We start from the raw sequence: 15,982 nt of genomic DNA on the forward strand, positions 1-15,982 counted from the left end.
GGGCAATGACAGTTCAGAAGAGGGACAGGCAATAGTCAAACCGAGGGGCGAACTTTATCAAAGGGGTGCAGCAACTCGTAAACAGGCAGACAGGAGTAAAAACCGGGCAAACAGTCCAAGGAGCTCTAACCAGCGATCACCAACTCAGATGAGCACACACTGGACAGAAGACAAGGTTAGTACACAGGGCAAGGCGATCAGCATGATTTGCAAAACACACTGGCAAGGAACAGAAAGACGGAAGCAACTATAACAGTCAGAAATTAGCGAGCAAAGAGAGAACAGCTGTGCAAGAGAGCGAAATGATAGTGGTAGCAGCTGTGCGTGAGCGCACGTAGAAGAGAGTAAAACGAAAGACAAAGCGAGGATTAGACCAGAGTCCTGACACCCTGTCACCGGATTGTACATTTCTTTTATACTAATCAAAGTTATTGGATTACTTTGACCCCTTTATGTTCTACTCGTGTAATTGATGTGATTTAAGTGACATAGGTCAATAGTGTAGCCTGTCATTACGGAACGTTAAGAATTAAACTCGTGTTTGTATGGTCGGGATAAATGCGCTGATGGCGGCACCTTGTGGACACACATAAATACGCAGCACACTTAACTGTGCATTAATGAGACTAGATTGCTGTATATACTAGTTAATCTTCTTTTGTATTCACTGTTGGCTATGCCTTTGTTGAAAAAGTACATTATTAATGTACTTTTATTGTAAATTTTATTTCAGAACCACACTTAATGTAAACTCACTAAAAGGGTTATTACTTCATATAGATGTCACACACCCAGTTCTGACTGACTTTCTGCAGGGGTTCGAATTAACCGAAACTAGTGATAAACTAAAACCTCCATTACACCTTTATAAAAGTCTTTGTTCTCATGAAGACAGAGAAAGATATTAGGAAGAATGTTAGTCATTTTCAGTTCTGGGACATCATCCACTACCATAGCAGGAAAAATATATTGTATTGTATTGTATTGTATTGTATTGTTCTGTTCTGTTGAATACATAATGACTCTTAAAGAATTGAGGAAAACAAAGAGTTCTCGGGTACTTTTGACGACCTTTTAATTCTTCCTACAATATGATGACCCGGAACTGAAATGACTCAAACAAATATGTTTCTCTGTGTTCACTCTGTGTATCTAATACAGGTATGAAATGAAATGAGCTTGAATAAATGACGAATATACTTTTAACATTTTTTCACGATGGACTTTCATTGCAGACAGCAGAGGGCAGTATCTCACATGAAATGTCGCAAAACATTCTCACGGTTACCAAGCAACACAGAGCAGAAGCGTTTGGTTAGCATGCTGACGGAGCTAACGGATCTTTTGTAATACTAATATCGACACTAATTACAGGTAAAGTCTAACGCTTTATGGATGCAGGTCTGTCGGTTTTACAGACTTGTGCTTGAAAACTAAAACGAAGTACAGAGAAAACAACCGAACTTTTGTGTTGCTAAGTCGCTGCTAGCCAGTCCACGATCTTTCGTGTTAATGTTGTCGTTCTTGTTTTCTTCGAGGTTTTATAAGGATTATTAGTTTATCGTGTCTGCTTGGTTGGACATCACCCTAACACATGCAATATCTGCTCGGTTCATGTCAGGATGACGAGTCAGAGACCCGTAAGCCGCGGGTCTTTTGGACCGATTTCTGGAAGACCAGCAACAGGAGTCCGACCCCCAGAAACTGCCCTCAGAGTGGGCACAGCGGTGAGAAATGTCCTGATATGACAAATGTTCTTATGTGCTCTATATATCATATTGTGCACGATTATACATCAACTTGTTAGAAATGATCAAGTTTGTGTGTTTGACAGATGGTACCGGGCACCGGGAGACCAGGAAGCAGAAGTGGACCCCTGGCTGCTGGTGTTCTCTCTGCCCAGATTAAAGTTGCTGATCGTCCTGTTACTCAGCAGGGTCTCAGTGGTATGAAAACCGGAATGAAAGGTTTGTTTTTATGTCCTTCACCCACAGACTGGATCTCCCTATATCAGAATTTTACAATCTTGCGAGGTCTGCATACTTACTTTGTTTGTTATCCTCTCTTAAAGGACCTCAGAGACAAATCCTGGATAAATCATATTACCTTGGGTTACTACGGTAAAGACTTCACTCGGTACAGATCATAAATCTCAGCATCTATTCGGATGTTTCAGACACTTTTTGTTTGTTTCTCACAGGAGTAAAGTAAATGAGTTGTCAACCGAATCCAGCAAATTACAGAAAGACATTGACACCTTCAATCAGGAGAATTCGGTCTATCTTTCTTATGAAAAAAGGTAAGCTGTTTTTAAACAACAAACAAAGAGGTCATATTGTTATGAAGTCAATAAAATCTCCTTATGTAGGTATTTTAGGGCTGTCAAACCCCCCCAGAAATGCAAGTTCAGATATTTAAATTAGCATGTATTTTATTACTATGAATATAAAAACTTTCTTTATACAATATAATATCAATTAAATGTAAAATGCATTTTTATATAACATCCAAACACAGAGTGGAAGTTAACTGCAGGCCAGGCACATGGGTCCGATGAAACCGTCTGGAGACCACTTTGCAGGTTGCAAGATTGGTCCAGAAGCACTTTCAGTTGAATTATTATTTAGTTTTTTCCTATATGTAATTCAACCTTAAAGATAAGAAAGATATTGTTTAACATTTTGATTCAGTTATAAATGTTCTGTTGGTTGTATTCTGTTCAAATGGTTGTGTAGTGTAGGATGATCATGGCTTACCTTTTCTGAAGTGGTCTATAGGTTTAAATTCTGTTTATTGTTGTCCTAACAGATTTACAGACGCACTTAAACACATAAACCATTTACAGTACATATATTTCAATTGTCAATTTAATGTATTACGTTTTTTGAATTGGCTTGTTTAATATACATTAAACTTATGTTAAATATATATGAGAGTCCTTTAGTAGTCAGTGCAAGGTTTTATTTAATTCTTAACCACGTCTGAATGTCATTTGAACAGAGCAGAAGGACTAGCCGGAGAAATTAAAGATCTTCAGGGACAACTGGCAGATTACAACATGGTACACAAATATAAAAACTGTGTTTTTTTTTTAAAAGACGGCCGATGTCTAATTTCAGAATGAAAGAATCTAGTAAGAAAATCATGAGCTTTTCATAATTTTTAATTTATTATTTGTCACATAACCAGCTGGTTGACAAGCTGAACACAAACACTGAAATGGATGAAGTGCTCAATGACATCATCGTGGTGAGAGCACATCTGAAAACATATAACATTTGATATATCGCATTCTTGTATTTTTGCTCATTGTTTTTTTTTCTTTTTTCTTTGTCTTTTTAGCTGAAAGCTCAGAATGACCGAGAGGCTGAAGGTATGGACGTCATTTTCACTGAAAGAAGACAGTAAGTGCCGTTGTTTTGTCATGAGTTAAGCTTTTTGGTGCTTCAGTGTTGTGTAGTTCATGTTAAATGGGTCATCAGCTGATGTTTTTAAATCTTCTGATCAAAAGGAAAACTGTTCTAGTGTACCAATGCAAGCATGCCAGAACTCATCTGTAGCTAACCACTTTTCTACCCATTTAAATACTTTTTCCAAATACTGGGTTTAGACCCGAGACAAAAATATTGTATGCATTACAGATGAACGATGTGAAATTTTGCTTAATTTTCTGTGTTATGGCTCTTGTTGCGATAATTTCATGTCAATTTTTTTTCCGGGCAAAAGCTCTCAGTGTTACCAGATCTTTCTTCCACACGTTAATTTCATTCCAGCGTTTGGTTATTGTGTGTCTTGATGTAGCCGTCCTGTATAAAGCCGTCGTCATCCCCTAAAGGCTGCAAGCTCAGCCTGTGCTCTCGTCCAGCTCCTGTATGCTCGTCTCCGTCTGTTCTGTGTCCAGACTGAAGTTGGAATAGCGTCCGGTGTTGATGACGTTGGGCTCTGCATCCTCACAGAGTCTATGATGGCGATAATTGAAGAGAAGTTTGTACCAAGACGGTGACTTGACAGCACATACGATCAGCATTGATGTGCTAAGGGTTGTAACTAGCACCCCAAGCAGGAACTTCCAACTGTTGCTTCTCGTCGACAGCCCAGCTGTGCCACCACTTGTGGTGAACTCTGTGAAGAGGAATACATGAGCGTTAGCTCTTTTATAGAGACCCAGCCCAACTGACATATCTGCTGTAAGCACACTAGAATGTTCCGTCTTATTTTGTTTGTGGGGTCACGTTCAGAGAAGCTACTGAATGCACGTTACCTTCGTGAGACCCATTAACATGAATGCTGTTTGTAGGCGGTGCTGTCAGTGTTGATGCACGTTTGATTGTTTTCGCTGTAGATGTGTTCTGAATTGAGCACAAGGATTCTTCATCCAGGACTGTTTTACCAGCCAGCTTCTCTGGGGTTTTACAAGTTACTTGTCTGCCTGCACAACAAGGACCGTTTGGCATTACAAACCTGTCAATATAGAAATGTATGTATATAGAAATGATATTTCTGTTCTCACCTATTGATACACCAGAGTCATTCAGATGTTTGATGAGAGTAACGAGGGGGCACGAACAGTTCCATGGGTTGTCCTCCAAAACCAAAGTCTTTAGTTTAAGAAGTCCTTTAAAGAGGTCATTGGGAAGAGAATGCAGTCTGTTTTCCCTCAGATTAAGAATCTCCAGGTGCAGAAGGCTGTGAAAAGCTGTTGAAGGCAATATCTCTATGCGGTTGTAAGAAAGGTCCAGCACCCTCAGCCTGGTATAGCTCTTTAACGCGTTTATATCCGAGTTAGACATCACAATTGAGTTATGGCTCAGCAGAAATTCTGTGTGCGTTGTAGATCGGTTGGTAGGAATGTTTGTCAGTGACGCGTTTATATTCACCTGAACATAAATGTGACATCAGAACATCTTACATGAAAAAATGGTCTCTGTTGGATTTTAGATGAAATACAGTCACCGTACCTACCACTGAAAATAGTTTCAATCTATGATGTGCTTATGCTTGATTCTAACACACTCGCTTTTAAATAGAAAACATGGAAATTTACATTAAAAACTCACCAGCTGTGCGTTCAGCCCTGAGGTCAGAAACACAGCTGCTATCCACATCTGTCTGCTGGCCATCATCTGTTACCTGCGCCAATAACTTCAGCGTTCTGTCCATAAGACAAAAGAGAATTCTCACCAGATGTCTGTGTCGCGAGCTGTTGTCATGAGAGTTACAAGAGGATCCTTGTGCAAACCGTTCAGCATGCTGTCGTCCCGTGTCTCACTGCTTGTATTGGCTGCTCTCTCTCTCTCTCTTTTAAACCCTTTTATCTAGCATCGGACACAAAGCTGATCATGGTCTACCCCGGCTGACTTGAAGCACAAAGTCTGCCATTGTTCTTCAAAGCTTGTTTTCCTGCCCTAACACTTAACACTGATCTTTTCCTGGAGTACAAGTTATGGTTCCTGATTATTGATGACTTTACTCTTATCGATAATCGTTACAATTACATTTAGGAGAACAGCTGTTCGCTAAGAACCATGATCATTAAAGAGTATTTTATTTTCTTTATTGAGTTTAAACTGTAAGCTTGTTGAGAACATATATACATTAAACCTATTAAACATTTCCGTTAAACAGTGATGATGTCCATTACATTACTTGATCTGTTTTCTATGAAAATATTATTTGTTATAAATGTGAAAGTTAGAGTGACTTACCCCTGAGCAGGTGTGTATTGTTGGGAAACAGAATGTGAGAGACTTTGCTCTGTGTAATAAAGACTGGCTAAAGATTGACAACATCAAATCATTTCACTTCAGTGAATTTCAGATACCTCTCGATGTTCATGACTTGATTTATAATGTCTGAACGCATAACATAGCCTAAATATCACTTTGTCACTTTGTTTTATTTTATGAAACCTTGCTATGCAAATGGAATAAGTGTTTTATTAAAGCAATAAGCCCATGTTACAGTCCATTTTATATCAGCTGAGGGGGTTTTAATGACCCCGCTTCACATCTTTCATTAAATCGACTGTAACACACTGCTTCGCAGGACTGACTGCTTTATTAAACTGTGTGGGGTACAGCATGAAATTTTATAATTGTAGTTACATCGAGATGTCATATCAGAGCTGTGCGTTACAGGGATTTGAATACAGTTCTACCTCAATGATGCAGTATACGCTAATAGTTCTCTCTCTTTGTTAGAAAAGAGGATTTGATCCAAGCTGTGGAGGAAAATATCGTCCAGGAAAAACAAGCAGCAGAAGACATCATTCAAAAGATGTCTGCTGATAAACAAGCAAAGTATTCTGAGATGAAAGGCACCAATGAAGAGCTAATGCAGGTTGGGAATCTCACTTCACACCAGAAAAACTCAGATTAGCTGATTATATCTGCCTACAGAAAATTCTTAATATATTTGATGCTGAAGCCAAATTCAAGAATTGATCAGCCAAAAGAAGTTATTCCATGTATCACAAAAGGAAAATTTGGAAGAATCTTCACAATAAGCACTGGTTTAAAGTCATAAGAAGTCTTTGTGTGTGGAACAGAATCAAGTTTTGGTTTAAGTTTAACCAATAGTCTAGGTTCTGATATCACAAGAGTTTTGTTATAGGGTTAGTTCACCCAAAAATGAAAACTATCTGTTTAATTGTGTGTTTAATGAATGACACGTCATCTGGATCCAGGAGCTGGATGCTCTTCAAGAGGAACTAGATGCTCTCATTAGCAGGAAGGAGACTTTTGAGACGGTACATGGACCCACACACACACTTCTCAGTCTTTCCTCTCATACACACACTCACTAACAGTCAGATGGTTCTTACATGAATGACATGTTGCTGTGTTTTATTATGGACTTTTGTAACATGTACTTTATTTTCTCAGTTGTGGAAGCTTCACATTCTTTGCACAGCATTTCTTTTGTTGACATCATTTGTAGCATATTCTAAACAAGTCACTTTGGTACTAAAACGTTGCTTGGATACATAAGACTTGTAATGCCCGTGGTTGTGGATTTACTGATCAAATGTTCTCAATTTTGTTCAGATATTCAGATGTTCCTAATGGATACGCCTTTGGAAGCTCAGTGTTCAAACATGCGTGTGTGTGTGTGTGTGGGTGCAGGAGTTACTTCACTCGCAGGTCAAACAGGAAGCAGTCATTCTGCATGAGAAGCTGTTGGAGCTGGAGAACCGCAAACAAGCCATGCTGGCTGAAGACAGGACCACAGGATCTCCTCAAGAGGAGAGGGAGCGACTCTTTAAACAGGTCTCTTGTATATTACCGTACATACTGGTATTAGATTCATTGATGTTCAGAGATTTCATCATGATTTAAGAGTAGTTCGCTTCGAAATTGCCCTCATTGACTTTCCAGAATGAGGGCTAATTTTGAAGTGAACTACTCCTTTAATTTCTCTAGTGTTCTTGTTTTAGGTAAAAGAAAACAACCAGGAAATCGCCAGTATGGAACGACAGTATGTATTTGATGTGAATATGTTTGTTTGAATACAGCCCAACTGTTATATTAAACTATGTAAGTAAAAAAGTATTATAATGTCACTTAGCCCTGGATGTATGCTTCATGTGTAGTGATTTAATATGCAGTAACAATAATGTAAAAAATATGTTGTGATGTTTTTGAGAGAGGCAGAATGCAGGAGACAGAGTGAAGACCGAGCTGTCTTTTAACTATATTTTCTTTACGCGTTCGTGGTGTCACTTGGTAACAACGTTCTTAAGGTTTTCTGAGCTTTCTGTGGCTGTTGTGACAGTCTTTTTCCGCAAAAAAAGATATTCGAGAAACCTTTTTTTAACCATCAACAGAAATGTCCTCTAACATAGTAACAAATACAATACGGAAGTGCAGAGCATCAAACAGAGAGTCACTCGCGGTAATGGTGCCTTCCATGGAGACGTCAAGATAAAGGTAGACATAGAGACATGAAATTACAATTCTTGTTTACATTCACGGCCATTCTGATGTAGGCAGTATACACCTGATCAGTAGGGCACACTTTCAAAAGTACTTAGAATAGTGACCAGGGCCTGTATGTAAAAAACTTCTCAAAAATGCTCTTAAGAGTTAGGGTTAAACTTTGGGTTTTGTGTAAAAAAAATATTAGTAAGGACTAGGACTTTTTACGAGTAGGAACATTTTATAAAGAAGCTCAAAGCAACTTTCAGTAAAGTTTAAGACTTGACCTTAAGTAAATTAAGAACTACAATGATACCTCTGAATCAGCCAAGAGCAAAGGTGAAGTCAAAGCAGCATGGCACCCCTTAGTCATGGCCGAATTAAAACATCACATTAATATTTCATTATTCTTTTTTTATTCATTAATATATACAGCTGCAATCCATAACTTATTTGGGTAAAATAAGCCAAAATGTAGTTATTGGGCAAGTACAGAAATATCAGTGTTTAAAACTGTCTGTCTACCTTCCCCTGATTTATAATAGTGATTGAGCTGTACCATATTTGTGGGAAATTTAACATGGGTTGACTTCAACCCATATGAAGATAAATACATAAAGTAACCTCCAATTTTATATTTCAAACAGAGATGCAAAAGTTAGAAATTGCAGTTTCAAACATTTAGTTTGCATTATGCACAAAAATATTACAAATAGTTTTAACAGTTCATTTAAATTGTTAATCTGCTGAATCACATCTTATTCCACCACAGCTTTAGATAAAGAAAAGACCAAAGGTGCAAATCCTTGGATTTAACCTTTTTTATATATTATTGTATTATTCTCCGTGTCATCATATCATTACAACACATTGTTTCTTTGTTGTAAAGTCCAAGATATCTGGCTCTGTACTGCCATCTTGTTACTCTTAACTGGGTTAGGAGACCTCTTCAGATCCCTTCAATCATTTACTCTTAACACTTATGAACCTTTATGAATCACTCTTATTCTTAAGTGTAAGAAAAAGGAGTCAAATTATGTCATTCTTAGAATTTTGACACAAAGGTTAGGGTTATTTTACTCTGGGTGGGTTTATACATACGGGCTAGTGTTGATCTACTGTTGTAGAGATGAAACCGTCATACATAAGAGTTATCAGTTATACCGAAAGTCATCCATATTGAAACAGAGAATTGTACTTTGCACGTGTATTGTATTGTGAAGAGAGAGAGAGAGAGAGAGAGAGAGAGAGACACGTGAGAAAAAAGCTTTTAACATTCTCACTCAGTGATGTTTGCGTATTTATTTCATCATTCGATTTTAAACTGATCTTAAATTAGTTCCTATGTGTTTATTTATATACTGAAATGTGAAGCAGTTCATCACATTCAAACAAAGCGTCCACAGTTATAATGCTTGTTTTTATTCAGATTAACAGATGTTCGGGAAAAAATCAGCAGTCTCACAGAAGAATTGCGACAACTCGATGCTAACATTGAGGAACATCAAGGTGCTGATTTAACAGCTGGAGCAAATACAAACAATGATTTATTGTTGTGGTTTATAAGAAAACGTTTTCAACATGAATTACTTACATAGACTGACTTTAATTAACTTATAGAAGTCTCTTTCCATGTGCACAGGTGAACGAACACAGAAGTACAGAGAGCTTCAGAAGAGAGAGGAAGAAATGGATTGTGAGTCTTTGTCGCCTTCACATTAACACTGTATGTTTTGATCAGTGTTATGAATGCGTTTATCATGTGTGTTCCTACAGCGTATCTCAACACATTTGAAGAGAACACTTCTCTGGAGCTGCAGCACATCAGAGACGCTCAGAGCAGAATCGTGGCTTTACTGGAGCACTCTAGCAGGGTAAAACTCACACAGTTATGAATGTTTACATCATCAGTTTTCAGTGTGACATGAGTGTGTTCCTCCTCAGAACATCAATCGCACGCAGCAGCTGTCTGCAGTCACTGCACAAGAGCTGAAGTCCATGCAGGAGGACCTGAGCTTTAAAGAGACCGAGATGCAGAAGTCTCAGAGCACAGCTAAAGGCCTTTCCTCAGGTTACTCTCTCTCTCTCTCTGTTTCTTCAGTCTCTCTTTCTTTCTTTCTTAAGCACTTTTCATACAGAGATCTTAGAAAATACACAAATAATGTGTCCCGGTGCAAGAACGCGAGGTACTGTAGGCTATAGTGCCTTGTCTCCTTAAGTAAGAGAAAGCCCAAACAGCTTACACTAAATATGAGATAAACATATATTGTCAAATGAAAATAATAGCTCCCGCCAACTTAACTGCCGGCCACACAAACATGTATACTTTTGAAACATAAATACACAGCTTGCACTGCAATGAAATTTTGGGTTGATACTGTATGTCCGTTTACTTGCTTGAATTTTCAACACCATGTTGCAGGGGCGCAGATGGGGTTTTTGAACGGGGGGATCAAGCTGACAGCAAATTATTTCAACTCAACTTTATAGTGGCTTACACATCAGTAAATTGACCTCAGTCAACTTATACAGTACATTGGGTTACATGATAATGTTATGCCAGGACGCTATAATTTAGTCTTGCATGTCCAAATAAAACATTATTTCCTGAAGATAAATTGTTTGATTTATCCTTCAATTGTTATTTGCCTCTGTCCACTCACCCTAATTGCATAGTCATGCTCTCCACATTTTGTTGTGTTTGCTAAGTGTAAAGGACAAATTAAATAAAGCTATACAAATAAATTACAAAACTAATCTGCCACATCTGTGAAAAGTCAACAGGCACAGGATACTTGCATTGTTTGGTTTTGGATAAAAACGAGCTGATTGTTTTCTGTGTCTTCATTGCCTTTATGTGGCAGTTATGCAGTCCATTTGTTTCAGTCCAGAAAAATCACCAGCTCAGTCATAGACGATGGCTTTTGATCACTATGGTTACCGCTACTACAGGCACAATTGAGGCAGCTAACAGCTCCTCGTAGGACCCCCAGGGGGCGGGGTCAGGAGTCGTAGCAGGCTAGCAGCAGTACACTGAGAGCACAGAGAACATGAATGTCGGTGGCAGCACCGTCATGTTTTTTATTGACAACAGAACACTGTGCAGTGAGAACGTGGGTACAAAGAAATGGTGGATTATTATTGTTACCCGGTTCTAAAGCAGTGACGTGAACCCCCGTCCATAGTGCCATCTGCGCGCCTGCCCTGTTTCTTTAACACTGCACGGCATACAATACATGCATGTTGCTATTTTATATGCTAGCCAGGGAAATCTTTGAATTCTGCCAGTTACAAAACATATTTATTTAGTTGCAAGAGCGCTTCATCATGAGCTCCTCTCTGACTGTATGCCGCACTTGTGCAACAGAACATTAATCCCATTAAGGTTTAAATGTATACACCAGTGCGACCATTAAGAAACACTGGTCGCACTCTAAAGCCCTGCCCCGTTAATACATCTAAATGATTCAATAAACTGACGAACATAAATTAAAGGGATAGTTCACCTAAAAATAAAGATTGGGTTAATGTCTTTGGGCAGCTGAACGCAAAGGAAGATATTTGTAAGAATGTCAGTAACCTAACAGATCTCATCCCATATTTTCTGTCATTTTCGGGAAAATAAAAACTATGGTTATCAATGGGGATGAGATCTGTTTGGTTACTTTGGGTGAACTAACCCAATAGCTAATCTATTTACAATTTATCGTAGATGTGTACCATCGCTGGTACGCAGAGAATTGTTTCAGCCTTTTATTCACACAGGGCTTCACAGGACTGATCCCGGCAATGTTACCAGGTCCCCTTATCGTAATCAATCCCCGGATCTATTCTGGGATGGGTTTGCATTCTCACAGAAGCAATCCAGCTATTTCACAGCAGTCTTTTGGGTTCAACAGTCTGTATGAAAGGGCTTTTACTCCCTTTTATTCTTGCTCTCTTACCTCTTCTCTCGATCTCATTCTGTTGTCTCTCTCTCTCTCTCTCTCTCTCTCTTAATCTTCTTCACTGTTTGTCTCGCTCTTTCTCTCCATCTGTCCTCTCACTGTCATTTACTTTCTCTCTTAATGTATTTTATTTGTGAAGTGTTTTTCCTTCCTTTAAGAAACTCCTCAACATTCTTCTTTCATGTGCAACCATTGTCTTATCTCTTCAGTTCCAGTGAAAAATGCAGCACAGAACTTCCTGTCAGTCGCTCATTGTTCGTCTGTTTGTTGGTTTTCTGTCATTTCACTTTTAGTCCTGACAAAACACCCTAACTGTGTGTTTGTGTTACACAACATGAATAAATACACGGTTCTCTGTATAATGCTGCTCATGGCTAAATATTTGCATTAACCCAAACCAAAGCGTGTGTGTGTGTGTGTGTGTCTCCAAGACCCTGGAGAAGGAAGTGGTCCAGAATGCTCAGAAGTGCTGACGGGGCTTTTAACTGCTACACACACACACACACACACTCTCTCTCTCCAAACACTGATGTGGGCATACTGCCTATCAGGGGAAGCCGCCCTCTTTCACTTCCTTCCTGTTCTGCTTCCTCCTCCTCAGAAAAAGTCCATACACCCCATCACATGGATGTGCAGGTCTCTGTGTGCACACATGAAATCTTGATGCTTCAATTGTTTGTCCAGATAGAAAACATGATTATTTCAGCTTTTTTGTGTCAGTATGCAAACATACATACATCATGCCAGCAGTTACCCAGAAGGTTTATGCCTAACTTTAATGTCTAAATTAAGCAGATGTGACCCTCTGATGTGATCTATGTTGGGTTTTCTGTACCACACACACACACTCACGTTTCATCTTGAAAATGACCCAGAAGGAAATAAAACATAAACACATTTTTATTGGACGTCAGCATCACAACTAATTTCTGAACAATATTAATGTCAAGTCAAATGCGTGTTTGTAGTGACACCTGTTGGATAAACAGTTGCTCAACACAATCCAATCAAAACAGGTTTGTGGACCGGTGTTCATGTGGGTTTCTGGTGTGTTTGTGCACATAGAGAGTGAGCGTTTACAGCTGGACCTGTTGAAAATCGAGCAGCTGGAAGGAAAAGTCACGATGGAGCTTCAGACTCATACAGATCAACTTAAATTAATGACACATGAGCTGAACATGTACAGAGATCTGGATGCACTCAAAGCTGCTGGGGAGGACAGAAAGAAGGTATCAAACCCACCGTTTCATTAAACAATGAGTTGGGTTAGAGTTTGCCCAAATACACATTATAGTTGTTGACACCATGAGCCATGGCTGCGATTTTAGTTGACAGCCCCAAGGGTGATTCTGTTACATGAGACTGTTCTTTCTGTAAGTGTTTGTGATGTTCTGGAGCTCATCATTCGTTGTTTCTTTTAGAGGCTGCAGGGCGACCGAGCTGTGCTCACTCAGATGAAGAACACATTTAAGACGACAATACACAAAAAGAATCAAGAGTTTGAGTCTCTTAAGAGTCATTTACAAGAGCATGAGACCCATGTCGAGGTGAGAGAGACACATTTATTTTCAGACATACGGAATTCTGCGGCTTCGGTCTCGGTAGCTGAACCACCCTGTAGGTTAAAGGTCAAGAATTATCTCTATCAGAGGAAAGGCTCCTTTTTACTATGCCCCATTTAGGGCTTGCTTACACCAAACTATTTGAATCGTGCCCGAGCACGTCTGCTTGGTTTGAGTAGTGAGAACGCTCTGAACTGTGGTCTTTGGCAGGGTTAACGCATAGTGGGTCTGCAAATCATGCCAAAGCACAGACATGAGTCATGCGACTGTTTTACTTCCTACTTTAACTTTCACTGTAAAAAAAACTTCTAACACGTGGAGCAGATCTGTGTCACTGCGTCACACAACACTGCAAATAGTAAGTGTGTTCGACACTAGATAATGCACAGTTAAAAGTCTCCACCGTCCACTTTCTCAGAATGTTTGTTAGATTGTACAGTTTATGGCTCTTCTAACATGCAGCTTGACATGCCTCAATATCCCCTTAAAAAAAAGCATTGCCAGATTTATTTGACATTCATTAATTTTACAGACATTTTATCCAAAGCAAATGAGAGTGCATTTAGTGCCAGTGGAGGCTGGCAGCTCATTCCACCAGAGAGAAACCTTGTTGTGATGGAGAAACTACATTTGTTGATTGTAGATGAATAAATTCTGCCTTAATTTGTCAACGTTAACACAATTCAAAGATATACATCTATAACATGCTTGCTTAAAAAATCGTTTTGCCATGAAAGTGTGACATCATCATGGATGTACACAGTGTCTCCATGTCCTCACGCGTTTTAGTGTTGTGTACGTGTACCTCACATGTGTACATTTATTTTTCAGCTGACTAACATGGAAAGAAAGTGGCAGCATTATGAACAGAACAACTATGTGATGAAAGAATGTATCCTTTTTCCTTGTAACATTTACTAATTAAATGGAATATAATATTGATGTGTCTGAAGATCCTTAACTCTGTACTCCAGTCATCGCCTCAAAGGGCGTAGAAACCGATTACCGACCAGTGGCCAAGAACGTCAACAAACAGCTGACAGACTACAATAAGATACTGACAGACAGCCTGCAGGGCACTAGAAACTGATTCTCATACTCGCTTGCTTTTTAAGAGAAATGGCTACAAGTTACTGTAAATTAGTTTGAGTGGATAGACATTAATGACAATCTTACAAACATGCTAAACGTTTTTCCATTGCAGAGGTAAAGAATGCAATGTAAACCCTGTATGTGTGTAATTAAAGAGATTTTTTTATTTTTGGTTTATCTTTTGCTGCTGTTTTCATTGGAGAAACTGGCTTACAATTTGGCTGACCCGAGATGAACTATGTATGTTGCTGCGTTACTTTTACATTTGGGTTAAAGTGTTTACTTGAAACTTATCGCTATGAATGCTTACATTTTCAAAAATGGCAACACTTAATGGATTGGGAAATAATATAAAATAAGGCACAAGCACATGTTAAGCTTTCTGATAATTATATTCAGCAAGGGGTCTTTAATGCAGTGGAAATAAAACTGTATTTGGCATGATTTGTCAATTAAGGAGTATTTTTGTGTCTAGTCAAATCAGAACCCAGTTTCTGACAGTTTAACTTGGATAAATGTAGCATATTTTGGTTTGCATTTATTCCTTACTAGTGTTCATCTGAACCCTTTTATGATCTCCGTGCTGGCTCTGAGCCGGTTCTGGGTGTGGGCTCTCAGAGAGGAAGTTCAATGATGAATGACCTTTCACAGCTTAACCAACTTCTTTCAATATGTCCTCTGGCATCTCCAGTTGAGCTGTAAAACACTGTTAAATGCACCGAAGTTTCATTAAAACTTACTAGAAAGCAAATCTTTGTGTGACTAATTTCACTTTATTTCAACAGCCGCTGAGTAACTTAATTCTCTTACACACAGGATGAAAGGCAAACGTCTGTCAAAACAACCGTTCTTTAAGCTGAGCCTCTCTACAGTCAAAGGTCTGTGAGAATGTTTTTCCTATGGGGCTCGGGGAGTGTCAATGGACTGATATCATCATCATCATTCCGAATTCATTCATGATCTGATTTCAAACATAGTGCCCGATCACACATGCCATTAACCAGTCAACTGCTTCCCTGTAGCTCAGAAGTTATTGTGTGGCGCTAGCAATGGCAACGGTCATGTGTTCGATCCCAGGGATTACACATACTACGATACAAATGTATAGGATAATGCAATGTCACTTGCTTTGGAAAAAAGCGTCTGCCAAATACATAACGTAGACACGTGTAAATGAGGCCGTTTGATGACTTTCCAAATAGACTGAACAGGAAATATGTTGATTTGTTAGATAGAGTGAGCATGGTTATCATGTTTTTCTTTTGTTTATGTTCTTATTGTTTTTTTTTATTTATTTCTATGTTGAGTGGTGTTTTGAGCAAAGGTGAGGTTCAGGCTGTTAGGAGGGGATTCACATCAGGTGGAGACAGGGTCTGGTTGACTGTACAAGCTCTCTTCCGAGTCGAAATGCCACGGCTGCCCTGACATCTGTCTTTGTAGTTGCTATTGTTAGCTAGACCCAAAC

The 15,982-nt window shown here is 39.0% G+C and overlaps 2 protein-coding genes across 3 annotated transcripts; one reads left to right on the plus strand and one right to left on the minus strand.

The window, feature by feature from the left end:
- The first annotated feature begins 1,233 nt into the window (after nt 1-1,233).
- On the plus strand, nt 1,234-15,271 carry ift74 (intraflagellar transport 74). Of its 2 annotated transcripts, none has more exons than XM_079477478.1 (20): nt 1,234-1,374; nt 1,622-1,727; nt 1,835-1,967; nt 2,072-2,120; nt 2,201-2,299; nt 3,001-3,061; nt 3,190-3,249; nt 3,343-3,404; nt 6,201-6,339; nt 6,686-6,748; nt 7,125-7,268; nt 7,436-7,476; nt 9,346-9,425; nt 9,559-9,612; nt 9,693-9,790; nt 9,861-9,987; nt 12,929-13,092; nt 13,285-13,410; nt 14,257-14,317; nt 14,400-15,271. In XM_079477478.1, exons 2-20 carry the CDS (start codon nt 1,623-1,625, stop codon nt 14,513-14,515), a joined length of 1,782 nt encoding a protein of 593 aa, XP_079333604.1. In that variant the 5' UTR covers nt 1,234-1,374; nt 1,622; the 3' UTR covers nt 14,516-15,271. The 2 variants fall into 2 exon arrangements, with proteins under 2 accessions (XP_079333604.1, XP_079333605.1); XM_079477479.1 differs by having other exon boundaries at nt 1,281-1,374; nt 1,539-1,727.
- On the minus strand, nt 3,616-5,756 carry LOC306906253 (leucine-rich repeat-containing protein 19-like). The gene is given in 6 exon segments (XM_079477494.1): nt 3,616-3,845; nt 3,848-4,122; nt 4,262-4,429; nt 4,511-4,877; nt 5,058-5,152; nt 5,706-5,756. Coding segments are annotated over 5 exon segments (957 nt in total). The 5' UTR covers nt 5,124-5,152; nt 5,706-5,756; the 3' UTR covers nt 3,616-3,764.
- Nucleotides 15,272-15,982: the final 711 nt, after the last annotated feature.

The sequence above is a fragment of the Barbatula barbatula genome (assembly GCF_947034865.1).
Source record: "Barbatula barbatula genome assembly, chromosome: 2".
Taxonomy (NCBI): Eukaryota; Metazoa; Chordata; class Actinopteri; order Cypriniformes; family Nemacheilidae; genus Barbatula; species Barbatula barbatula.